This window comes from Salmo salar, chromosome ssa09, assembly GCF_905237065.1.
Source record: "Salmo salar chromosome ssa09, Ssal_v3.1, whole genome shotgun sequence".
Taxonomy (NCBI): Eukaryota; Metazoa; Chordata; class Actinopteri; order Salmoniformes; family Salmonidae; genus Salmo; species Salmo salar.
The window spans coordinates 43,221,009-43,246,442 of record NC_059450.1 but is presented as its reverse complement, the minus strand read 5'-3'; the positions used below and the strand labels follow the sequence as shown (position 1 = coordinate 43,246,442).

At 43.0% G+C, this 25,434-nt stretch overlaps 3 protein-coding genes across 4 annotated transcripts; 2 read left to right on the top strand and 1 right to left on the bottom strand.

The window, feature by feature from the left end:
• Positions 1-6,651: 6,651 nt before the first annotated feature.
• On the bottom strand, positions 6,652-14,679 carry alkbh1 (alkB homolog 1, histone H2A dioxygenase). 2 transcript variants are annotated; one of them, XM_014211534.2, is made up of 6 exons: positions 14,409-14,679; positions 13,290-13,398; positions 12,591-12,753; positions 12,187-12,277; positions 7,901-8,094; positions 6,652-7,281 (listed from the first exon to the last, which is right to left on the bottom strand). In XM_014211534.2, exons 1-6 carry the CDS (start codon positions 14,544-14,546, stop codon positions 6,831-6,833), a joined length of 1,146 nt encoding a protein of 381 aa, XP_014067009.1. In that variant the 5' UTR covers positions 14,547-14,679; the 3' UTR covers positions 6,652-6,830. The 2 variants fall into 2 exon arrangements, with proteins under 2 accessions (XP_014067009.1, XP_014067010.1); XM_014211535.2 differs by having other exon boundaries at positions 12,591-12,720.
• A 1-nt stretch (position 14,680) lies between these two features.
• On the top strand, positions 14,681-16,814 carry LOC106611374 (SRA stem-loop-interacting RNA-binding protein, mitochondrial). Its single transcript, XM_014211536.2, has 4 exons — positions 14,681-14,818; positions 15,263-15,321; positions 15,820-15,927; positions 16,314-16,814. Exons 1-4 carry the CDS (start codon positions 14,752-14,754, stop codon positions 16,383-16,385), a joined length of 306 nt encoding a protein of 101 aa, XP_014067011.1. The 5' UTR covers positions 14,681-14,751; the 3' UTR covers positions 16,386-16,814.
• Positions 16,815-16,946: 132 nt separating this feature from the next.
• Positions 16,947-19,969, top strand: LOC106611372 (uncharacterized). Its single transcript, XM_014211532.2, has 3 exons — positions 16,947-17,330; positions 17,518-18,902; positions 19,049-19,969. The coding sequence occupies exons 1-3, from the start codon at positions 17,179-17,181 to the stop codon at positions 19,438-19,440; spliced, it is 1,929 nt and encodes a 642-aa protein (XP_014067007.1). The 5' UTR covers positions 16,947-17,178; the 3' UTR covers positions 19,441-19,969.
• Positions 19,970-25,434: the final 5,465 nt, after the last annotated feature.

Sequence of the window (25,434 nt, the reverse complement as noted above, 5' to 3'; positions counted from 1 at the left end):
CTGATCAGATCACATTGAAAAACTCCTGACCTATTTCACAATAGATTACCTCAAACACAAAGCCTGTTTGTCTGTCTGTCAGTCAAGAGCACAGCTAGCCGTTAGCCAAAGCAGTCTGAAAAGAGCAGCTAGCAGTGCTCCATCGGTGACCATGGAAACGGGGGCAGGCTGGCCAACTAAAAACAAAGCAGGAGTGAAATGGCATAATTGGGTCTAATGAAGACATGGAGAGGCCTTGCTGCTACAACGCTCCTAGCCAAGCCCGCCATCACCTTAACAACCAACGGCAGCTGGTGCTCTCCTTCAGAACATCGAGAGAGAGAGAGAGAGAGAGAGAGAGAGAGAGAGACTTCCACAAAGCTGTGAACGATCTGAGAGACAAGGCAAGAAGGGCCTTCTACGCCATCAAAAGGAACATACAATTAGAAGTCCCAATTAGGATCTGGCTAAAAATACATGAATCAGAAACAGAACCCATTGCCCTTTAAACAATCAAATAAAATGTTATTTGACACATTCACATGGTTAGTAGCTGTTAATGCGAGTGTAGCCAAATGCTTGTGCTTCTAGTTCCGACAGTGCAGTAATATGTAACAAGGAATCTAACAATTCCCCAACAACTATCTAATACACACAAATCTAAAGGGATGGAATAAGAATATTTACATATAAATATATGGATGAGCGTTAGCCAAGCGGCATAGGTAAGATGCAATAGATGGTACAAGATACATATGAGATGAGTAATGTAAGATATGTAAAACATTATTAAAGTGGCATTGTTTAAAGTGACTAGTGAGTCTCTATGTAGGCATCAGCCTCTCTGAGTTAGTGATGGCTGTTTCGCAGTCTGATGGCCTTGAGATAGAAGATGTTTTTCAGTCTCTCGGTCCCAGCTTTGATACACCTGTACTGACCTCGCCTTCTGGTTTGTAGCGGGGTGAACAGGCAGTGTCTCGTGTGGTTGTTGTCCTTGATGATCTTTTTGGCCTTGCTGTGACATCGGGTGCAGTAGGTGTCCTGGAGGGCAGGTAGTTTGCCCCCGGTGATGCGTTGTGCAGACTGCACCACCCTCTGGAGAGCCCTGCGGTTGTGGGCGGTGCAGTTGCCGTACATGGTTGTGATACAGTCCGACAGGATGCTCTTAATTGTGCATCTGTGAACGTTTGTCAGGGTTTTAGGTGAAAAGCCAAATTTCTTCAGCCTCCTGAGGTTGAAGAGGCGCTGTTGCTCCTTCTTCACTACACTGTCTGTGTTGTTGGACCATCTCAGTTTGTCTGTGATGTAGACGCCGAGGAACTTAAAACTTTCCACCTTCTCCACTACTGTCCCGTCGATGTGGATAGGGGGGTGCTCCCTATGCTGTTTCCTGAAGTCCACGATCATCTCGTTTGTTTTGTTGACGTTGAGTGAGAGGTTGTTTTCCTGACACGACACTCAGAGTGCCCTCACCTCCTCCCTGTAGGCTGTCTCACTATTGTTGGTAATCAGGGCCACTACTGTTGTGTCGTCTGCAAACTTCATGATTGAGTTTGAAGCGTGCATGTCCACGCAGTCATGGGTGAACAGGGAGTACAGGAGGGGGCTGAGCACGCACTCTTGTGGGGTCCCAGTGTTGAGGGTCAGCGAAGTGGAGATGTTGTTTCCTACCTTCACCGCCTAGGGGCGGCCCGTCAGAAAGTCCAGGACCCAATTGCACATGACCGGGTTGAGATCCAGGGCCTCCAGCTTAATGATGAGCTTGCGTGGTACTACGGTGTTGAATGCTATGCTGTAGTCAATGAACAGCATTCTTACATAGGTATGCCTCTTGTCCAGATGGGATAGGGCAGTGTGCAGCGTAGTGGCGATTGCATCGTCTGTTGATCTATTGGCGCGGTGAGCAAATTGAAGTGGGTCGGGGGGGGCAGGTAAGGTGGAGGTGATATGATCCTTGACTAGTCTCTCAAAGCACTTCATGATGACAGAAGTGAGTGCTACGGGGCGATAGTCATTTAGTTCAGTTACCTTTGCCTTCTTGGGTACATGAACAATGGTGGTCATCTTGAAGCATGTGGGCACAGCAGACTGGGATAGGGAGCTATTGAATATGTCCGTAAACACACCAGCCATCTGGTCTGTGCATACTCTGAGGGATGTCGTCTGGGCCAGCAGCCCTGCGAGGATTAACACGTTTAAATGTCTTACTCACGTCGGCCACGGAGAAGGAGATGGGGGGCCCACATTCCTTGTTAGTGGGCCACGTCGGTGGCACTGTATTATCCTCAAAGCGGGCAAAGAAGGTGTTTAGTTTGTCTGGAAGCAATATGTCGGTGTCCATAACGTGGCTGGTTTTCTTTTTGTAGTCCCTAATTTCCTGTAGACCCTGCCACATTCGTCTCATGTCTGAGCCATTGAATTGTGAATGGTTGTGAAGTCTGGGGTCCGCTTACCAACCAAGAATTCACAAAATGGGACAAACACCAAATTGAGACTGCATGCAGAAATCTGCAAAAACATCCTCCGTGCACAATGTAAAACACCAAATAATGCATGCAGAGCAGAATTAGGCTGATACCCGCTAAATATCAAAATTCAGAAAGGAGCTGTTAAATTCATCAACCACCCAAAAGATGGCAGCTATGTTCGAGCCGATAAACATGACACTACAACGTTCTATGGCAGCCATGTTGGCTCTCCAATTACATGACACTACAACGTTCTATGGCAGCCATGTTGGCTCTCTGTTAACATGACACTACAACGTTCTATGGCAGCCATGTTGGCTCTCCATTTACATGACACTAAAGCATTCTGTGGCAGCCATGTTGGCTTCAATTAACATGACACTACAACATTCTATGGCAGCCATGTTGGCTCTCCCATTTACATGACACATTCTATGGCAGCCAAGTTGGCTTGTCCATTTACATGACACTACAACATTCTATGGCAGCCATGTTGGCTCCTCATTAATATAACATGGGGAATATTTAAATAATGCTATGAAACTGAATGTCTAGAACAATATTCAACATTCTAAAAGTTAGTCCAACTCTCTATGGTTCTGCATAGGCCTATTTATCCTACATACTTTTGGACTTCCCAGTGTTCTTATAAATAAAGTAATACATAAACTGTCTGTATTATATACTGCTCAAAAAAATAAAGGGAACACTTAAACAACACATCCTAGATCTGAATGAAAGAAATAATCTTATTAAATACTTTTTTCTTTACATAGTTGAATGTGCTGACAACAAAATCACACAAAAATAATCAATGGAAATCCAATTTATCAACCCATGGAGGTCTGGATTTGGAGTCACACTCAAAATTAAAGTGGAAAACCACACTACAGGCTGATCCAACTTTGATGTAATGTCCTTAAAACAAGTCAAAATGAGGCTCAGTAGTGTGTGTGGCCTCCACATGCCTGTATGACCTCCCTACAACGCCTGGGCATGCTCCTGATGAGGTGGCGGATGGTCTCCTGAGGGATCTCCTCCCAGACCTGGACTAAAGCATCCGCCAACTCCTGGACAGTCTGTGGTGCAACGTGGCGTTGGTGGATGGAGCGAGACATGATGTCCCAGATGTGCTCAATTGGATTCAGGTCTGAGGAACGGAGGGGCCAGTCCATAGCATCAATGCCTTCCTCTTGCAGGAACTGCTGACACACACCAGCCACATGAGGTCTAGCATTGTCTTGCATTAGGAGGAACCCAGGGCCAACCGCACCAGCATATGGTCTCACAAGGGGTCTGAGGATCTCATCTCGGTACCTAATCGCAGCCAGGCTACCTCTGGCAAGCACATGGAGGGCTGTGCGGCCCCCCAAAGAAATGCCACCCCACACCATGACTGGCCCACCGCCAAACCGGTCATGCTGGAGGATGTTGCAGGCAGCAGAACGTTCTCCACGGCGTCTCCAGACTCTGTCACGTCTGTCACGTGCTCAGTGTGAATCTGCTTTCATCTGTGAAGAGCACAGGGCGCCAGTGGCAAATTTGCCAATCTTGGTGTTCTCTGGCAAATGCCAAACGTCCTGCACGGTGTTGGGCTGTAAGCACAACCCCCACCTGTGGACGTCGGGCCCTCATACCACCCTCATGGAGTCTGTTTCTGACCGTTTGAGCAGACACATGCACATTTGTGGCCTGCTGGAGGTCATTTTGCAGGGCTCTGGCAGTGCTCCTCCTGCTCCTCCTTGCACAAAGGCGGAGGTAGCGGTCCTGCTGCTGGGTTGATGCCCTCCTACGGCCTCCTCCACGTCTCCTGATGTACTGGCCTGTCTCCTGGTAGCGCCTCCATGCTCTGGACACTACGCTGACAGACACAGCAAACCTTCTTGCCACAGCTCGCATTGATGTGCCATCCTGGATGAGCTGCACTACCTGAGCCACTTGTGTGGGTTGTAGACTCTGTCTCATGCTACCGCTAGAGTGAAAGCACCGCCAGCATTCAAAAGTGACCAAAACATCAGCCAGGAAGCATAGGAACTGAGAAGTGGTCTGTGGTCCCCACCTGCAGAACCACTGCTTTATTGGGGGTGTCTTGCTAATTGCCTATAATTTCCACCTGTTGTCTATTCCATTTGCACAACAGCATGTGAAATTTATTGTTAATCAGTGTTACTTCCTAAGTGGACAGTTTGATTTCACAGAAATGTGATTGACTTGGAGTTACATTGTTTTGTTTAAGTGTTCCCTTTATTTTTTTGAGCAGTGTATAATACAAGTACAAAACAACTTTAGATCCCGTTGATGACAAAGTGATCCTGTAATATCTGTCCATGTCATGATGACCTAACGTCCCACACTGGACAATAATGTTTTTCTGGATCCTCTTCTACAAGTCTCAGCTCTCCCCCAGTTCACTCATCATTAGCCGAAGGCGATAATGAGTCGTTTCATCTTACTGTCCAAAGGCATTTTAACCAGCCGGCTATGCACTCGTCTCCCATACACGGAAAATAAAAAAATAGAAAATATGTATGCTTTCTTTACGAAACACCATTTTCCACCACCATGCTAGTGGCTAATACCTAGGAATGCTAGTCCCTGATGTTGCGTATTGCGTTCAGCCAATCAGGTTGCAGCAGTCTGTTGTTCACCCTTGGCTGAACAAGGGGCACAACATCAGGGAGTTAACATTAGCCACTTTAGCACGGTGGTGGAAAATGGTGTTTCACAAAAAACAGGCACATATATTTTCCACATTTTTTTCCCCGCCTTCTCGCCATTAAATCGAGTTAAGGAGGAAATTGACGTCTTTGCAGCCTGGAGATTTTTTTATGTACGAACCGGTCCGCAGGGTATACAAGTGTATAGCCAGCTGCATACAATGCCTTTGGACGGTAAGATGAAACAACTCATTATCGCCATCTGCCGGCGTTCCGGCGAACTCGTCATGTGATATTGGTCAACTGCGGTTCACTTCACTGCTCATTCCAACATAACAGTCTCCATAAATGGACCATGAAGACTATTATTCCTATTTCACAGAGACAAACAAACATCACAACCCATTTATAAAAACAACTTCTTTGTTTGCTCTAATTAATGTAGTGAAACTGAACTCGAACTATAGTTGAGTAATAATCACTGCTATAGTATAAACTGTTGGTTTACAGTAGTACAGAAGAACACACAAAATATCTCACCATGAAACCAATTTATTCTCCCTCTATCAGGTTTCTCTGACCCCTTTAAGAAACACATTTTCAATAGGAGGCAATTAATCCAGTGTTATTCTCCAGTGATGCGTTTCTCAAGGGGCAGAACAAGTGTGAAGAACTTCAGGTGGCTTCACTGCTTCATGACTTCAAACACGTAGAGAGAAAACAATCACCTTTTATAAAAATAATAACTTTTAATAGGTTTCCAATGAGGAGAGGGATGTTTATGGTCTGTCTGTGTTGATGCTATTTTCACTCTCTTGTCTCCAGTGCCCAGTTTTTCCAAAACTTTTAATCTGGATCAGAATGATCTGGATTCTGTAATCGTCTTTTTTTGTAATCCAGCATCAGATTGATCTGGGTGTTTTTGATCCGGTTTAAGAAACTAATCAGATAGGATCATTCTGATCCAGATACCACAATATCAAGATCAAAGAATCTGGGTTATCAGTACTTTGAACCGGCCTACACCTTGCCAGCTGACCTCATAACTCCACTATGATGTCAGTCTGCATACAGTATGTAACAGCTGACCTCACATAACTCCACTATGACGTCAGTCTGCATACAGTATGTAACAGCTGACCTCACATAACTCCACTATGACATCAGTCTGCATACAGTATGTAACAGCTAACCTCACATAACTCCACTATGAAATCAGTCTGCATACAGTATTTAACAGCTGACCTCACATAACTCCACTATGACGTCAGTCTGCATACAGTATGTAACAGCTGACCTCACATAACTCCACTATGACGTCAGTCTGCATACAGTATGTAACAGCTGACCTCACATAACTCCACTATGACATCAGTCTGCATACAGTATGTAACAGCTGACCTCACATAACTCCACTATGACGTCAGTCTGCATACAGTATGTAACAGCTGACCTCACATAACTCCACTATGACGTCAGTCTGCATACAGTATGTAACAGCTGACCCTGCATAACTCATTTGGTGTAAAAAAGGAGTCCACAATTTCTTTAAATACAATGTCACATTTATTACAACATCACCATGTGAAATTATCCAGAAATAAATATTAATCATAAGAGGTAACACTGTACAGTAGATCTCGTTATTATAACTGTCTTCTGGTACTCCTCTTTGACCTGTTAACATTTAACAGTCCATACATGTAACCTCATTTGGTGTGGTGTCTCATGAGTCACTCCTCCTCCTCTTCAGTCCCACATTCTCTCCATCCTGGTTGTCATGGTACCCATCCGTGTGTCCCACGTCTATTCGTTTGTCTTTCGTGTCCATCGCAGGGAAGGCCTGGCCAGACCCAAGCACCTGTCTGATGGTCATATTCACCCTGGAGGTCTGGATGTACCTGGAGCACACCGCCCAGTCCTCCTCTGATACCGGCTGGATCAGGGTGGCCTCTCCCTGGGCGAGTCCCTGGTCTGACCCTGGGCCTAGGCCCTCCTCCTCCAGAGAGGGGTGTAAGGGGTCTCCCTTGGGGGCGGGGACGACGCGAGGCACGGCGTGGTAGAGGAGGCGGCTGTGTCCTGACATTACCATGACGTCACCGCTGTGCATGTACATGGCGGTGGGCGGGTCTTCCCTCTGAGTTCCACCAAGCAGGAAGACGGCGGATTGGCCGAAACTAACGTCAATCCAAAAAAAAGAGAGAGGAAGACACTTATGAGGATAACAACAACGACAAGACAAACAGGAAATGGTCAATAGCTGCTTTCACATTCAGAGTAACACATCCAGAGAGTATTACCAAAGAGTGTCAGGTTGTAATTTAGGATGAATTGAGACAATATTCAATGAGGGAGTTTGATTAAGCTGCCCCGTGTTATGGCCCGTCACGTGTCCGGGCGAAGCCGGTGTGGGAGGCGCGCCCTGCTCAAATGGAACAGTAATCTGTGCTGCTCGGTTGTATTGTCAACAACACAGCATGGTACATCTCTTTCCCCAAAAAAATCTGTTTGAATTTTCAAACTGGTTTTCTTAGGGAAGGCAGATAAAGCATGTTTTGGTTTAAATCAAAAGCAATCACTGTTGCATGTGAACACACAGAACCCTACTCATCACTCCACGTGCTTAACCTACGTCAGTTTTGTTTTGAGCCGACGTCGCCATTGGTCAGAACGGGGCACCCGGCTCACACTCGGAAGGCATTCAGGTTCCAAATCGAATGCAATCAACACTAACCCGGTTCACCCACTGAAAGCCGTGGTTGGTGGGTTGGTACAACAAGCCCCTCCTCCACTCACCTGAATGACAGGAGGGGTCTAGTGTGGTCCAGCTCTGATTCGTCTACGTGGATCCCGAGTGACGAATCGGAGCGGTAGTAGTTGAGGATTCCAGCTTCTGCGTTGAACCCAGGAAATCGGCAGGCTGCGGCCACATGGACGGATATAGAGTGGAGATCTGATGGGAACGGAGTGTAGTGATCTGCTGAATATGTCTGCAACAGAAAAAAAATAATAACTAAAAACAATGTATTCATTCATTTCCATTTCAGGGAAGAAGCATAACATCCATGTTGCACAAGCCTTTCAGTGGTCAGTCTCTGTCGTGGAGGTCAGTCTCTGTCGTGGAGGTCAGTCTCTGTCGTGGAGGTCAGTCTCTGTTGTGGAGGTCAGTCTCTGTCGTGGAGGTCAGTCTCTGTCGTGGAGGTCAGTCTCTGTCGTGGAGGTCAGTCTTAGGAAGATCAATTTTCTCTTACTGAAGTCAGCCAACTAGCCAGAAAGCCAGTCAGTCAGTGAGCCAACCAGAAAGCCAGTCAGCAAGCCTGTCAGCATGGGGAGGGACGACATTTTTCCATTAATAAACAAACAAAATCTCTGCATCTCTTCCTGGTTAGTGTTGGGGGCATGCACTCAGCCACACATGTGCAATCACAGGATAATCACTGTGCTGCTCTCCTCTAAAACACACAGATTAGCTGGGGGGGGGAAGTAGAATAAAAACAGACCCCTGCTTAAAATGCAGCGATTGTTGTCAGACATTTGGCAGTGTCAGAGCCAGGATGGGAGCTAATGAATCCGGTGTAAAACTCCTGATTTTAAAACGGGACAGACGACTAAACACGTTGGATGTCATTAGCATATAAACGAGACAGGCAGGCGCCTGCACAATTACAGATGACTTGACCTGAAAGGAGTACAGCAGGCTAATATGATCCAAACACCCCAGTGATCTCTCACACACCCACCTCTAATATTTAAAACACAGAGAACACTACTGTGTACATACAGTATTCATGTTCTGTTTGCAGTGATGACTGTTCATCTATCGTTGTAACATAAGAGACTGGAGACTCGTGGTGGTGGTGGATGGAGGACACGTTTAGGATCTTTAGCATATGTAACTGGTGCACTGAATCATGCACAGAACGCTGTTGTATCAATGGGACATTGCCTCACTAGTGATGTCATTGTCAGATACCATGTTACGTATCGTAGAGACATTTATTTATGATCTACTCTCAATATAAAGGCTCTGCTCTCACTTTGTGTTTTACGATCTGTACAGATGTTATAACTAATAGAAATATGACGTTGACAGAGTAATATAAACTCAGCAAAAAAATAAGAATCGTCCTCTCACTGTCAACTGTGTTTATATTTTAGCAAACTTAACATGTGTAAATATGTGTGAACATAAGAATCAACAACAAACATAAACTGAAATTTAAAAAAATGTGTCCCTGAACAAAGGGGGGGAGGGGTCAAAACCAAAAGTAACAGTCAGTATCTGGTGTGGCCACCAGCTGCATTAAGTACTGCAGTGCATCTCCTCCTCATGGACTGCACCATATTTGCCAGTGCTTGCTCTGAGATGTTACCCCACTCTTCCACCAAGGCACCTGCAAGTTCCCAGACATTTCTGGGGGGGGGAAATGGCCCTAGCCCTCACCCTCCGATCCAACAGGTCCCAGACGGGCTCAATAGGATTGAGATCCGAGTTCTTCGCTGGCCATGGCAGAACACTGACATGGCAGAACACTGACATTCCTGTCTTGCAGGAAATGGCTGGTGGCATTGTCATGATGGAGGATCATGTCAGGATGAGCCTGCAGGAAGGGTACCACATGAGGGAGGAGGATGTCTTCCCTGTAATGCACAGTATTGAGATTTCCAGCAATGACAACAAGCTCAGTCCGATGATGCTGTGACACACCGCCCCAGACCATGACGGACCCTCCACCTCCAAATCGATCCTGCTCCAGAGTACAGGCCTCGGTGTAACGCTCATTCCTTCGACGATAAACGCAAATCCGAGCATCACCCCTGGTGAGACAAAACCGCGACTCGTCAGTGAAGAGCACTTTTTGCCAGTCCTGTCTGGTCCAGCGACTGTGGGTTTGTGCCCATAGGCGACGTTGTTGCCGGTGATGTCTGGTGAGAACCTGCTTTACAACAGGCCTACAGGCCCTCAGTCCAGCCTCTCTTAGCCTATTGCGGACAGTCTGAGCACTGATTTAGGGATTGTGCGTTCCTGGTGTAACTCGGGCAGTTGTTGTTGCCATCCTGTACCTGTCCCGCAGGTGTGATGTTCGGATGTACCAATCCTGTGCAGGTGTTGTTACACGTGGTCTGCCACCTCGAGGACGATCAGCTGTCCGTCCTGTCTCCCTGTAGCGCCGTCTTAGGTGTCTCACAGTATGAACATTGCAATTTATTTCCCTGGCCACATCTGCAGTCCTCATGCCTCCTTGCAGCATGCCTAAGGCACATTCACGCAGATGAGCAGGGACCCTGGGCATCTTTCTATAGGTGTTTAGAGTCAGTAGAAAGGCCTCTTTAGTGTCCTCAGTTTTCATAACTGTGACCTTAATTGCCTACCGTCTGTAAGCTGTTAGTGTCTTAATGACTGTTCCACAGATGCATGTTCATTAATTGTTTATGGTTCATTGAACAAGCATGGGAAACAGTGTTTAAACCCTTTACAATGAAGATCTGTGAAGTTATTTGGATTTTTATGAATTATCTTTGAAAGACAGGGTCCTGAAAAAGGGACATTTCTTTTTTTGCTGAGTTTATTTTTAGATTGACATGTTTGACTATTTGGCAGGAAGTGTAATTCCTTCCTGACATAGTGGACTGACATGACCTTCAGTTGAAAAATGTTCTTGTATAGCCCCCCCCCACCCTCCAGTGTAGGAGATGTGGGAACTCATATATATACACATATTATATAAAGTAGACCGGTATAGATGAAGGGAAGGAAACAAGGAGAGAACACGTAAAACCATTGAGAAGCACCCATAGAGAGTGGGTTTGGTCGTCCGGGGTAGGCCGTCATTGTAAATAACAATTTGTTCTTAGCTGACTTGCCTACTTAAATAAAGGTGACTTTTTTCAACAACAAAACATTTAATAGAGAGTGACAGCTCTACTATGACCATTGAGATGCACCCATAGAGCTTTACCTAGACCAGGGGTATTCAACTCTTACACTATGAGGTCCGGAGTCTGCTGCTTTTCTGTTCTACCTGATAATTAATTGCACCCACCTGGTCTTCCAGGTCTAAATCAGTCCCTGATTAGAGGGGAACAATGAAAAACAAAATGCTGTGGAACGGGCTTCGAGGTCCAGAGTTGAGTTTGAAGCACCTAGACGAGAGAGAGCGAGAGCGAGAGAGAGAGATCTACTAAGACCATAGAGATGCACTGATAGTGCATGTGAATAGCAACGTGTATGCCCCCGCTCACCTGAGGATCTGTCTTGATCAGCCATCTATTTACTGTGTTTGAGGGCTGCAAAATCTACTTGTCACTTAAAATTCGCTAGATTGCTTGCTTTCATTTTACTCCTGCGACTCTTTCATACTCTTGCTTGTGCCTGTAGTTTGTTCCCCGTTAACGTTACGACCGCGGACATAATGACCTGTAAAAACACCCAGGTAATGGCTGAAATGGGCTCAATGGAACACTGTACGTTGTCTTTCCGTTGCATCTATAAGAACGCTGAAGCTTCGTCGAGGATTAAACGCATCGTCTCGACACTTGCATCACAAAAAATACACGTTTATTTTGATGTGTGTTCATTTTTTGTGTTAGTGATGGCTGTTTAACAGTCTGATGGCCTTGAGATCGAAGCTGTTTTTCAGTCTCTTGGTCCCAGCTTTGATGCACCTGTACTGACCTCGTGCACTTTGTTTAAACACAAAATAATTTAAAATACCTGATACCATAAGAAAATGTATATATGAGTGCCTTCTAAGATTTTTGTTGTTGTTGATATTTTACAATAAATTGAATACCTGTATTCCCACCAAAATCCCTGAACTCAACTCATTGTCTGTGCCAGTAAAACGTTTTATGGGCTATAATTCAGTTAATATCTGGTGGATTAAAATAAATGTAAACATTTGGAGTGTCATCATCCCTTGTCCAACTGTTGCATTTATTAGAATTGTTTTTAAAACCTTTTAACAATTTAGATGATCGTTGAGAGAGAGACAGAGAGAGTGATAGCTCTACATAAAACCATTAAGATGCAACCATAGTGAGAGAGAGACAGAGCGAGAGACAGACAGAGTGAGCTCTACCTTGGTGTCCCAGTTGTAGTGGTAGCCCAGGGTCACCCAGCGAAGCTTCTCTAGCAGTGTCTTGGGCTCCCTGACCCTCGAACCTGTCTTCCTGTGGGGAAAATCACACCAGGCTCAGACATCAGCTAAGAGCTAAAATGAATGCTACCCATTCAAGTCAATTGATTACATAGAGATCCTACCTTTTTCACATGTATCAAACTTTAAATTAAAACCTTCAAGTCTGAGAAAGAGAGATAATTATCAAATATAGTCCTTTGACTGAATCGGGTCTCTCGGCAAAATCTAACGTAGAAGTTCCATTCTGATAGATTATTCATATTTCACTCAAATAATAATGGGAAATAGACACACAACACTCCAGCAGTATGTCTGCTGGTGCTGAAAGTAGTTAGTCTAGTTACCGGAGCGTGTCTGCACTCCTCCCCCAGATGTCTTGTGTTTCCGTGGGTGCCATGTGCATGTCCAGATTACACACGTTGGGTTTCTCTGGGTAGGTCTTCAGACACTGTCTCACCCAGTGCTGCTGGGAACCTGGCAGGAACGGGTTGGATATAAAGATGAACCCTGGAGGGGGGATTACTACATTCAATTCAATACAACTTTATTGATCTCCTCAAGGACCAGGAAGGTACATTAACAACAGATCAGGGGGCTGTCAAGACCAGTGGTTTAGAGTTAAAAACAATAATAAACTAACATTTATCTATAAAAAGTAACATCTTACATACTGATTAGGGCTAGTTAAAGGGTAACATTTCTGCTATATGACAGCTAATAAAAAAATTGTTTAACTTAAAAGTACTACATGTCAGTGGAGGCTGCTAAAGGGAGGACGGCTCATACTAATGGCTGGAACAAAGTAAATGGAATGGCATTTTACACCATTTCACCAATTCCACTCCAGCCATTACCACGAGCTCGCCTTCCTTAATTAAGATGCCACCAACCCCCTGTACCACATATCTGAATCAGTTCAGTCAGGAGTCAATTTATTAGACAATTGTTACCCATCATGGTCCTAGAGAGTTCAAATGATGTGCAGGATTATGTTACAGCTCAGCATAAAAAATAAAAAAAACTCCACTAGCCTAATACCATACCTGGATAACCCTGCAAGCCAAAGGCTGTCCAGTCTCTGATGGGGCGAAGGCCCGCCCTCCTGGCCTCCGCATCACTCACTGCACCTGGATTCAGTTCGGTGGGAAAGACCTGTCAATCACCATCACATCATTTCATTAGATCAAACAGAGAACTTTCTTCTGAAACTCATCAGTATATTCTTGTTCTGAGAAATGATGGTTATTCCATGCAAGAAATTTGCCAAGAAACTGAAGATCTCATACAACGCTGTGTACTACTCCCTTCACAGAACAGTGCAAACTAGTTAAATAAAGGTTAAATAAAAAATAACTGTCTCTAACCAGAATAGAAAGAGGACTGGGAGGCCCCGGTGTACAACTGAGCAAGAGGACAAGTACATTAGTGTGTCTAGTTTGAGAAACAGATGCCTCACAAGTCCTCAACTGGCAGCTTCATTAAATAGTACCCGCAAAACACCAGTCTCAACGTCGACAGTGAAGAGGCGACTCCGGGATGCAGATTAAGAGGTGGTTGTCGATTAAGGCAGGCCATCAATATGATGGTTATATCAGTATTTCCATAAAAAAATCTATACTGACATATCTCGCATAATTTGTTTTACAGTAAAAAAAACATATACATTTGTGTAAAGTATTTTGTTTTGTCAACATTTGCAAAGTTTACTGACATTTTCTGTTTCCATCAGGCATGTCATTACAATTTTAACCGACGTGCATAAAATGGTTGGATGAGACTGGTTACTGACTGAAGCAGTTTGCAAAGTGAAAGATGATTACTCTGAAAATGACTGTTTATTTCGTGGAAAGTGATTGTGTTTTAGTTGTTTCTGAAAATCTGAATCTAATCGCAGTTGTTTTGCTGTTAGTTCTCTAATAAAACGAACAACAACAAATGGCGAGTGACACGCCCACGCAAAAGTGGTAAATGCACTGCAATTTATCCAAGTATTAACTTCGTATGATAGCACATTAATTTACTTTCTAGATGTTAATTGTATGTAAGAAGGCAATCTGGTAGTATTATCGAACTAGTTAGCTACAGACAGTAGTATACCAGGAAGTTCGTCTGTTTATACATCAATATTTAGTTGCTAGTTAGCTATATTTGGAAACACTCACCTTCTCATGTTTTACAATTTTCGAGAAGTCAATGACATCACTGAGATCTGGTGGAGGATTTCTTCGCTTGTAAAATTTGAACAATTTTCTAAATGCATCTTCTCCATGCTCTACTATGGAGGCCGCCATCTTTGTCATTAATAAAATGACCTTTCAACTCTAAAATAAAAAATAAAGAAATAAGCGAAACATTAAAAAGCAAAACATGTTAAATAAATAAACGCTTAGCTTTTAGTGATTTTAAGTCCATATTCGAAAAATGAACAGTTACATAACACATAACAGTTACACGTGACTCGGGTCAAAGGTAGCCACTAGCTCGCTAGCTTTCCAAGGACGCAACATGGCATCGTCGTCAAAGAAGGTTTTTGAGGTGTTTGTGTCTAAAATACCATGGACCATTGCAAGCAGTAAGCATGCTTTTTTTTAAAATATATATATAAATATATATGAATTGGAAACAAAATTACTGTATGTTGGCAATTTTATGTTAGGCTATGAGCTTTTGTAGGCGTCTTTACATCATGCTGTGTGAGTGCTGCCTTGACATTGTTGCTAACTATGTGTGGCTGCGTCTTTCAGCTAACCTTATTTTAACCAACCTTTCTGAGTCTATTATTTCCATCAATGCTCATTTGACATTGTCGTTGTTGCCGATTACAAAGTTATGAGGCTTATTGCAGCCTAATGATGTGGGTAATGTATGTCAATGAGATAGTTGGCATCAGCTGGCTAGCTAAAACATCTTGGCCTGTGTGTATAGTCAAAGATTAAAACCACGTCTTCTCTAGTACTGTAGCTAACTATCTGCAGTGGGATAACATGTAGTATAACATGTCATTATTTTCTTTCAGAGGACATGAAGGAGTACTTTGGGCAGTTCGGGCAAGTCAAGAAATGCCTACTTCCTTTTGTAAGTACACCCTTAACAGATTGTTTAATACGTGAGAAACCCAGCCCTCTGATATCACCATGTGTACAGGTAGCTGCCAAAAGTAAAGGGGAAACACGCGAGTAAATAAGCAATTGACATCCCATCAAGCAATGTTTAAAAATGCCCATAATGTTGGCTAGAAGAAGAGATCTCAGTGACTCTGTGTGTGTGGTGTCAGTCACCAGATATCAACCTAATTGAACACTTATGGGAGGTTCTGGAGAGGCACCTGAGACAGTGTTCCACCACCATTTAACAAAACACCAAATTATGTAATTTCTCATGGAAGAATGGTGTCGCATCCCTCCGATAGAGTTCCAGACACTTGTAGAATCTAGGCCAGTGTGCATTGAAGCTGTTCTGATTCCCCAATGCCCTATTAAGACACTTTAAGTTGGTGTTTCCTTTATTTTGGAAGTTACTGTTATATCACATCACAACCTCTATATTCACCTCACAATGTCTATCTTCTAACAGGACAAGGAGACAGGATTCCACAAAGGCTTCTGCTGGATCGGCTATACGTCCGAGGAAGGCCTGCACAATGCTCTCCAGAAAGACCAACACATGCTGGAGGGAGCCACGGTATAGTTTGTTAGCTCATGTCATACCCTGAACTGGGGTGTGTTCACTAGGAACCAAACCAAATGGATATAAACAGAAGCAAATAGAATTAAACATGGAGGGACCAACCTGAGTTCCTACCAATAGAGTTTCTTCCAACAGAAACTTATTTTCGTGGCAAAACATATCCGTTTGGAGTAAACTGTTACCGTTGCAAAACATTTTGCAACTGTTTGCTACAGTCTTTGCCTAATGAAAACACCCCTGTTGTTGTTGACTGAAATGTGTTGACTGTTGTATTCTTAGTATGAAATGTATGTTGATCTTTCTCCCCCCCCCGGGCTTAGACTGTAGATGGTTTTAAACAAGCTAAACATGTATTTCTCTCTTCCATCATCTCCTTTCAGCTTCAAGTTCAAAGAAACAGAAAAGTGTTTGCGGGACAGAAAACAAACAAAGAGGTGGTGGAGGGACGCTGAAGGGTGTGCGTTTGTACAATGTTTGTATATATGCGAGGGTGTATTAAATACCTTTAAATAGAAACAGAACTAGGCCATTCAACATTCTTTTTTTTCTTCTTCATAGTACGATGTCTTCATATTTTAATGTAATTTGTCAAAAGAAAGAAACATGATTACGGTGTCTGTTTTGCATGTCGACAAAATGGATGAAGGGAGAAGTGAGTTTCTTTTGGCACCCTGTCAGCAACTGCATATTAAGACAGATGAGATGACAAGGATGATGATGATGGCAGGATATTGGATCTCTGTATTTGTGCTTCTATCATGATTATTGATGGCTGCTTTACACAACCTCTGCATCTGTCTATTAAACTATGAGTAGGCTTATCACTTTTCTCAAAGTCAGGCATCACACTTCCCTTAATAAAATGACAGATTTACAACTTAGTTTCTCATTCCTTTCCTTTTTTTGTGTGTAGTGGGTTTAATCTGGTTGAGTGTCAGTACATTTCAGAGCTGTGGACTCGAGTCACAAATATGATGACTTGCAACTAGACTTTGACACTCGTGACTTGACTTGGACTTGAGCCTTAATACTTGAGCCTTATGACTCGACCTGACTTGATATCCTCCCTAAGCCCAAATATAAAAAATTAGGCTATTAAAAAAGTGTAGCGCATCAACTCTTAATTTTAACAGATAAAAATTTGAATCGGAAAGCAGCCAATCAAATTGTGCCAGCGGAGAAAAAGTTGTGCGTGGAAGTGCAGAGGAACGTCTGCGGGTGAATTCAGATTGAGCCTTTGGAAAGATGATACCCAAAGTTATTATTTTCGGATATACAGACTACGCTGTAGTCAACAAAAAACGGATTGCAACGTGTAAAACATGCGGGAAGAAAATTACAGATGGAGGCGCAACAACTTCCAACTTTGTTCGACATTTGAAGCTGCACAAAGAACGGTAAGTCGTGGCTAATATAGCCGACAGCGAAATATAACTTTGCTAGTATAGCATGTAGGCTAACGTAACGTTAAATCAATGAGCCTCCACACAGCCAGTGCGGGAACGTGATCATTGCACCCAAGATTGAGACCAGGCAAATTGTGCTACTTCCCCGCTCAATTATTTTTCTTTTATATGCTTACAGATTTGAACAATACCAGATGAACAAAAGTGCCACAAGTGAATCACAACAGTCTCCAATCTCACAGTTAATGGAGACCCGTGTAGGTCGGTACAGCATGAATCATCCACAGCAGAAAGCTATTAGCAATGCAATACTGTCCGACCTGGTTATCGATTGCAACTTGCCTCTGTCTATTGTGGAAAACAAGAGTTTTCGTCACTTTCTGTCAGTGGTTGACAGTAAGTACAGCCCAGTGTGTCGTAGAACATTGACATCAAAAGTAGAGAACCTCGCTACAGAGAGACGTTCAAAACTGAAAACTCAGTTGAACAACACAGACCATGTTTCGGTCACAGTGGACATTTGGTCCGACCGAAAGATGAGAGGCTTCCTTGGTGTCACTGTGCACTGCATGGAGAAAGATGGAGAGAGGATACAGCTCAAGTCCAATCTTTTGGCCTGTGACCGCTTCAAAGGCCCACACATGGCCGAAAGAATCTGTGAGCAATTTGAGGCCATATGTGGTGAGTACAGCATTAAAGATAAATTGGACTATATCATTAGTGACAATACTACCAACATGAGAAAAGCATTCACGGTGTGCTTCCCCATTGAACAAGAAGATGAAGTACATGATGAAGATCACCTTGATGACCCAGAGCTCTGGAATGACCTAACCCTGGAAGACCAGCAAACAGTGGATGCTGCTATTGCAAAAAAACAACGCTTACAGTGTTTTGCCCACACTCTCCAGCTGGTGGTGGGAGATGGCTTGAAAGAAACAAAAGTGATGACTCCTTCTCTTTCAAAGTTATCAAAAATCAGCTCACTGCTACATACAAACACAACATTCAAAGAGGTGTTTGTGGCTGAATTTGGGGAAAGAGGCATCCCTGTTGCTGTCAACACAAGATGGAACTCAACACTGAGACAAGTGAAGGCAGTTATCCAATGTGACCATCGAAAGCTCAGTCATGTTCTAGAAAAGGCTGGGCACAAGGAGTTGTTGTTCACAGTACGGGAGTGGAATAAGTTGAAGGAGTTGGTGGACATCCTGAAGCCATTTGGAGAAGCAACAGATATGACACAGGGGGAGAAGATAGTCACAATCAGTTCTGTTGTTCCCTCGGTCCTGTCCTTGAATCACCACCTGGAGCAGCGGAAGCCTCAAGTCCATTTCCTGAGCGGCCTGGTCAGAAGTCTCCAGGCATCCCTGAACAAAAGATTTCTTGGAATCTTCATCAATGTGAAAATGGCCAGGACACAAGATGGAATAACTGCCCCCTTTTCAGATCCAGTCTACCTCAAAGCAGCTGCCTTGGATCCGGCTTTTTCTCTGATGTGGGTGGAACACCATGTGCTGGTGAAGGAGGAGCTCAAGGAGGAGGTGGTACAAAGAGTGAAAGGTAAATATTATTGAGTTTAATGTAACTTTTTCTCAATTTAATCCAATTGACTTCAACAATAATACTTTTTCAATTTAACCCACTGCATCACCAATACTCTAATACCGGCCCTTTTGTTTCTGCTATGCTTTTACATGTTTTGCCAGAACTTATTCTGCAAGATGCTACAGCGACTGAGCAAGCTGTGCCTCTTGTTGATGAGAAAGAGCGAGAGGACCATAGTCTTGGACAAGAAGATGGGCTGTTTGCAGCATACTGTAAGAGGCAGAAGAAAGCTGTTGGGACCACTCCAGCACTACAGCTAAGTCACTACCTTGACATATGCGAAGGACAGAATGCCCTCTTGTTCTGGGCAATGAACAGGAAGGCTCTTCCTTCACTGTCCCGAGTGGCCATCAGGGTCTTGGCAGTACCTGCCTCCAGTGCTCCAGTGGAACGTGTCTTCAGCCATGGTGGCCTCATACTGCGGCCTCATCGTGCACAAATGACTGACAGACTTTTATCGAATTTGGTCTTTTGTAAATGCAATGCATCATAGGGCCGAGGTAAGAGAAAAAACTGAAACTGTTTATGCATTACACACATAGTCTCCATGTTCAGGTATTGTCTCCCATCTTTGGGATCTGTATTTTTTTCTCAGACATTCAGGCCAGTGTTCAAATTGTAGGCCTACTTGAAGTTCAGTATCAGTTTTGATGTACCTTTTTAATAAATAATTGTAACTTTATGGCAGGATTGTTTTAGATGTCTAGAGTATATCTGGAGAGAGCACTTGAATATTTTGTTTTTGTTGTCATATGTCTTTCTCATGGCTACCCATGTATTTCCATGGAAATAAAGTTCATTTGGAAAGTAATACATCTTTTTTAAACGCATTCATGATTTGTATAAATTTAATATACTATTAGTCTTAAATATGAAATGGTATTACATTTTGTGAAGAGCACATTGACTTGTTTAGAACTCAAAATTCAGTTTAGGACTTGACGGTCTTGACTTGTAAAACACTGACTTGGTTTTACCTCTGGACATTTATAGTCATTTCTTAATAAAAATGTAACATTTTATGACTGCTTGATATTGAAGTTAGGGCAATAGGTAATGTTTATTTTCACACATACCCCAGTTTTCTGTGCTGGGAGTAGGATCTTTGTCAAACATTTTAAAGACTTACATAAATCCACCTTTCTCCTCTCTTCTGCTGCCAGTATAGGTGTCTAATGGAGAATGTATCATCTCTAACTCTTCTCTCCTGGAACTTCATTTATAAATGTTGCACACGTACAAAATACAGTACATTCCAAAACATGCATGCAGAAATTTTCACGCAAAAGTTGCCATTTATAAAAACTGAACTTGACGTGAGAATGTACTTAGCTTCATTCAAACGTTAAATTGTGCATATGCATGGTCTCTTATGGTTGAAGTATTGCATTGTAAGCAGGCATGGGTGATATGACACAAAAAATAACAGGTAAATATAACAAGATTAAATTATTTGCCGTTAGCGAAGATTCATTTATTTTTGCATCTTTGCTTCCTTAAAATAGTTAGAAATAGGAATACAATGAGTGTACAAAACATTAAGAACACCTTCCTAATATTAAGTTGCACCCCCTTTTTGCCTTCAGAACAGCCTCAATTCATCGGGACATGGACTCTACAAGGTGCCGAAAGCGTTCCACAGGGATGCTGGCCCATGTTGACTCCAATGCTTCTCATGGTTGTATCAAGTTCTACGGATGTCCTTTGATACACGCTGGAAACTGTTGAGTGTGATAAATCCAGCAGCAATGCAGTTCTTGACCCATTCAAACCGGTGTGCCTGGCATTCATCATACCCCGTTCAAAGGCATTTATATCTTTTGTCTTGCCCATTCACCCTCTGAATGGCACACATACACGTCTCAATTGTCTTGAGGTTAAAAAAATCCTTTAAGACGTCTCCTCTTCATCTACACTGATTGAAGTGGATTTAACAAGGGATCATAGGCTTTCACCTGGTCAGTCTGTCATGGAAAGAGCATGTGTGTCACGAACCGGCTCAAAGTTCATAACAAAAGGGAGACAACGTGGAGACAAGGAATAACAAAATATATATTTATTAGTTTTTTACGATTGCTAACACACTAAAATTGAACTTTTCCCACAATTAGCAAAACCTTACACTCAAGGAACAAAACACAAGGCTAGATTTGCACAACTGTAAGCACATTGTCAGCTTCACACTATTTGCAAAACACTAAACACTTGTATACATCAGACACAGAAGTATATCATGATGTCACTACCTTGCAATTCCAAAGCACTGACTGTCAAATTACCACACCTATGAGCCAATCTGTTAACCTGTTGGGGGTAGGGGGCAGTATTGACACGGCCGGATAAAAAACGTACCCGATTTAATCTGGTTACTACTCCTGCCCAGTAACTAGAATATGCATATAATTATTGGCTTTGGATAGAAAACACCCTAAAATTTCTAAAACTGTTTGAATGGTATCTGTGAGTATAACAGAACTCATATGGCAGGCAAAAACCTGAGAAGATTCCTTACAGGAAGTGCCCTCTCTGACAAGATCTTGTTCTTCTTGTCTCTGTTTATTGAAGACTGAGGATCTTTGCTGTAACGTGACACTTCCTACGGCTCCCATAGGCTCTCAGAGCCCGGGAAAAAGATGAATGATATCGAGGCAGCCCCAGGCTGAAACACATTTACGCTTTTGGCAAGTGGCCGATCAGAGGACAATGGGCTTAGGCGCGTGCACGAGTCGACCCCGTGCTTTATTTTCTTTCCTCTTTTTACCTAAACGCAGATTCCCGGTCGGAATATTATCGCTTTTTTACGAGAAAAATGGCATAAAAATAGATTTTAAACAGCGGTTGACATGCTTCGAAGTACGATAATGGAATATTTAGAATTTTTTTGTCACGAAATGCACCATGCTCGTCACCCTTATTTACCCTTTCGGATAGTGTCTTGAACGCACGAACAAAACGCCGCTGTTTGGATATAACAATGGATTATTTGGGACCAAACCAACATTTGTTATTGAAGTAGAAGTCCTGGGAGTGCATTCTGACGAAGAACACCAAAGGTAATAACATTTTTCTTATAGTAAATCTGACTTTGGTGAGTGCTAAACTTGCTGTGTGTCTAAATAGCTAGCCCTGTGATGCCGGGCTATCTACTGAGAATATTGCAAAATGTGCTTTCACCGAAAAGCTATTTTAAAATCGGACATATCGAGTGCATAGAGGAGTTCTGTATCTATAATTCTTAAAATAATTGTTATGCTTTTTGTGAACGTTTATCGTGAGTAATTTAGTACATTTTTAGTAAATTCACCGGAAGTTTGCGGGGGGTATGCTAGTTCTGAACGTCACATGCTAATGTAAAAAGCTGGTTTTTGATATAAATATGAACTTGATTGAACAAAACATGCATGTATTGTATAACATAATGTCCTAGGTGTGTCATCTGATGAAGATCATCAAAGGTTAGTGCTGCATTTAGCTGTCTTCTGGGTTTTTGTGACATTATATGCTAGCTTGAAAAATGGGTGTCTGATTATTTCTGGCTGGGTACTCTGCTGACATAATCTAATGTTTTGCTTTCGTTGTAAAGCCTTTTTGAAATCGGACAGTGTGGTTAGATTAACGAGAGTCTTGTCTTTAAAATGTTGTAAAATAGTAATATGTTTGAGAAATTTAAGTAATAGCATTTCTAAGGTATTTGAATAACGCGCCACAGGATTCCACTGGCTGTTACGTAGGTGGGACGATTTCGTCCCGCCGGCCGTAGAGAAGTTAAACACAGCCATCAGGTGCACAAACACGATTGCTAAATTGTAGACACACCAATCAGGTTTAAGCACTATAAAAATGCAGCAGGTAGGTTTACCTGCCTTCAACCAAAATGGAAGGAGTCAGAAGAAGAGTGAGGGTGAGAGGAGGAGTACACAGAGGAGAAGGAGGTAGAGGAAGAGGCCGAGCCAGAGGAAGACCTGAAGCAGGAGTAGAACGTGCACAAAGAATAAGAGAATCAAACTTATCCAATTGACATTCGTGCAACACTAGTGGACCATGTTGTGAACCACGGATTGATGCTGAGGGAGGCTGGACTGAGTTCAGCCAAATCTTAGCAGATATACAGTGGCATCTGTCATAAGGACTTTTTGACAGGAAAACAGGTAAAAGAAGATCTGTCTACAGTTACAGTAATCAGCCGCTTATTGTATGCACCATATCAACACTTGTGATACCCCTTCCTGTGACATTGTACAGTAAGTTACATGTATTATTCTCTACATATGATTGAGGGTCGGGAACGACAAAGAGGAAGGGGGCCCATATTCACGCAAGCACAAGAGAGATAATAAACATGGTTTTGGCCAATAATCCTATCAGGCTCAGAACTACAAGCCAACATTATCGGTGACCATGCCATTCTCAATGTCCATCAGGCCTCTCAGTCAACACTGGCACGCATCCTGAAAAGACATCAGGTTCAAATGAAACAACTTTATCCAGTGCCTTTTGAGCGGAATTCAGAGAGGGTCAAACGGCTGCAGCATGAGTATGTGGAGGTTTGTATTGTTCACTTTAGCACTGTGATGTTGCATACTGCACACATTACTTTTTTACATTGACTGTATACTAGACCTATCCTGAACTACACAATCTTGTCTTTCACTGTATTTCAGGGAGTTTTGCAGATGGATGCTGAGGAAATCCTGCATGAATTCATATATATTGATGAGGCAGGGTTCAACCTCACAAAAGCAAGAAGGAGAGGCAGAAATATCATTGGCCACAGGGCTATAATCAATGTCCCAGGGAAACGTGTGGGTAACATCACCCTTTGCGCTGCCATTTCACAGCATGGGGTTCTCCTCCATCATGCCAAAATAGGCCCTTACAACACACCTCACATTCTCGCATTTTTGGACCGATTGCACCACATCGTCACAGCAGGTAATGAAATGCACCAGATGCAATACTGTCATCTGGGACAATGTGTCATTTCACCTCTGCTTTGGTCTAGAACTGGTTTCAACACCATCCACAGTTGACAGTACTATACCTTCCATCATACTCTCCGTTTCTAAACCCTATCGAAGAGTTTCTCTGCATGGCGGTGGAAGGTTTACGATCTCCAGCCCCAGGCTCAGGTACCCCTCATTCAGGCCATGGAGGACGCCTGTGGCCAAGTCGACGCCGCAGCTGTGCAAGGATGGATTAGACATTCAAGACGGTTCTTCCCGCGTTATCTTGCTAATAAGGATATTGCTTGTGATGTTGATTAAATTCTCTGGCCAGATCCAGCTAGGCGAAGAGATAATGTATAGTATGTTTACTGTAGTATTGTCTGTACAACATTGTCCATTTTTTCAGATTATTTTTTGTTGTTATTTACTGTAATTGTAACCTGTACTGGATACAGTATTTTACGTTTGTCTGTTTGCTGAGGTAAGTGTTATGCACACTACTGTAGTAGCATGAAAACTGGGACATGTGTTGTGATTCTCCATGTTGACATATTTGGGTATATGGAGAGAAATAAATGATATTTTCCTCAGTCTGCAGCATTGGTCTTGTGTAGTGTTTGTATAGTTTCACTTTCTCTGTGTACTTCATTTACAGTACTCTAATCACTGACAATTAGACTTGCTAAAAGTGTTTTACGTTAGCAACAGCAGTATGTAACTGGTTCAAAAAGATTGAAGTCATATGAAATGTGTGTTTCGTATGGTAACAAAATATTGTTTTTATGTAGTCGTGTATAGTTTTGACTAAAGTGTTGTTGTGCTACTTTGGTGTAGGGTTGTGCTAATTGTGTGTAGTGTTTTGACAAACCGGGCCCTGTTTTCAAAATTGTGCTTAAACAATTGAAAAAACTAAAGTAACCTATATACAAATAAACCATAGTGTCTGCATGGAGAAAGTCTCAATGACTGTGGAAGAGGTCTATTTATCCTGGGACACACCTGGGCCCAGGTGTTTCCCATGTAGCTGACGACCCGCCCACCGGCATCCTAATAAGGAAACAAGAGCAAAGAGAGAACACAGCAGATAGAGTGGGAGGGTCGTCACATGTGTTCTTAATGTTTTGTACAGTGAGTGTATAAAGGCACACTAATATAAACAAACACATACTCGTCCTACCTGTCCTCTCACAGTTTATGTGAGCAGTGTCTGGTGGACTCAGTACCAGGGCTCTTCTGTCCACACCAACAGAAACTTACCAGAAATGTAAAAAAATAAAAATAAATTGGAAATACAATAATTACATATGAAATGTTAATAGTTTGTTACATTTCTGGCGTATGTCCGTGTGTGTGGTAACCTGCAGAGCCTGGCCACTGCTGAGGGGTGTATTGTCCCTGGTTGTCACACTGCAGGGTGAAGTCTCCAATCAAGTTAGGCCCCCGCAGCATCTCTAGCAATCTCACAGGGGGTCTGGCATCACTCCATACACTCTAGGCACACAGGTAACATACTGTACATTATGTGTTCAAAACATTCATTG

What these genes read in the sequence shown, in the direction of transcription:
- alkbh1 (XM_014211534.2), bottom strand. Translation starts at nt 14,546, where the DNA reads ATGACAAAGATGGCGGCCTCCATAGTAGAGCATGGAGAAGATGCATTT. An exon ending in AGGAGTGCAGACACGCTCCG is followed by an intron (nt 12,278 to 12,590) that starts GTAACTAGACTA and finishes TTTTCCCCACAG; the next exon opens with GAAGACAGGTTCGAGGGTCA. An exon ending in ACTACAACTGGGACACCAAG is followed by an intron (nt 8,095 to 12,186) that starts GTAGAGCTCACT and finishes TTTCTGTTGCAG; the next exon opens with ACATATTCAGCAGATCACTA.
- LOC106611374 (XM_014211536.2), top strand. Translation starts at nt 14,752, where the DNA reads ATGGCATCGTCGTCAAAGAAGGTTTTTGAGGTGTTTGTGTCTAAAATA. An exon ending in AGAAATGCCTACTTCCTTTT is followed by an intron (nt 15,322 to 15,819) that starts GTAAGTACACCC and finishes ATCTTCTAACAG; the next exon opens with GACAAGGAGACAGGATTCCA. An exon ending in ACATGCTGGAGGGAGCCACG is followed by an intron (nt 15,928 to 16,313) that starts GTATAGTTTGTT and finishes ATCTCCTTTCAG; the next exon opens with CTTCAAGTTCAAAGAAACAG.
- LOC106611372 (XM_014211532.2), top strand. Translation starts at nt 17,179, where the DNA reads ATGATACCCAAAGTTATTATTTTCGGATATACAGACTACGCTGTAGTC. An exon ending in TTGAAGCTGCACAAAGAACG is followed by an intron (nt 17,331 to 17,517) that starts GTAAGTCGTGGC and finishes ATATGCTTACAG; the next exon opens with ATTTGAACAATACCAGATGA. An exon ending in GGTGGTACAAAGAGTGAAAG is followed by an intron (nt 18,903 to 19,048) that starts GTAAATATTATT and finishes ATGTTTTGCCAG; the next exon opens with AACTTATTCTGCAAGATGCT.